Source organism: Sinocyclocheilus grahami, unplaced genomic scaffold (assembly GCF_001515645.1).
Source record: "Sinocyclocheilus grahami isolate Dianchi unplaced genomic scaffold, SAMN03320097.WGS_v1.1 scaffold50.1, whole genome shotgun sequence".
NCBI classification, from domain to species: Eukaryota; Metazoa; Chordata; class Actinopteri; order Cypriniformes; family Cyprinidae; genus Sinocyclocheilus; species Sinocyclocheilus grahami.
In genome coordinates this window covers 934776-935368 of record NW_015505229.1, presented here as the reverse complement: position 1 = coordinate 935368, position 593 = coordinate 934776, and the positions used below count along the sequence as shown (strand labels likewise).

General features: G+C 34.9%; 1 protein-coding gene across 1 annotated transcript in view; it reads left to right on the top strand.

Annotated features, from left to right (window-relative positions):
- Positions 1–180: 180 nt before the first annotated feature.
- Positions 181–593, top strand: part of LOC107583131 (leucine-rich repeat-containing protein 16B-like) — a 49985-nt gene continuing 49572 nt past the window's right edge. Inside the window, exon 1 of the mRNA XM_016269245.1 lies at positions 181–187. Within this exon, the coding sequence (XP_016124731.1) occupies positions 181–187 (7 nt within the window). The remainder of the gene's footprint in view (positions 188–593) is intronic.

Genomic DNA, 593 nt, shown 5'->3' with positions numbered 1-593 from the left:
GTGCCGTCAGAATTAGAGTTCAAACAGCTGATAAAAACATCACAAAAACCCACATAAATTGACACTGCTTCGGTTCATCAATTAACTTTAATAAACAAATCCACACAAACACTCCAAAACAGACTTTGATTTGAGAAGACAGCAGGGGATGGACTTTTTCACTGCAGGAAGTATAGATTAATGACTGGTATTTTGGCCAGAAGTTAAAACGCCTGACTAATGGATTTGTTTATTACAAACATGCAGCTTTTCACTTCATAATTCATTAATTGATGGACTGGAGTTGTGTTGATTACTTCTGGATTTTTGTGATGTTTTTATCAGCTGTTTGGACTCTAATTCTGGCGGCACCCATTCACTGCAAAGCATACATTGGTGAGCAAGTGATATGCTAAATTTCTCCAAATTGGTTGAGAAGAAGAAACAAACTCATTCACATCCTTGATGGCCCGAGGGTGACTAAATTGTAAGCAATTTTTGGGAGACTATTCCTTTAAGATCCAACAGAAACTTTGTATTCTTTAATATTTAGAAATTCAAGAATCCAGAAATCAATGAAGAACCTATAATGTGACATTAAGAATATAAAAAAA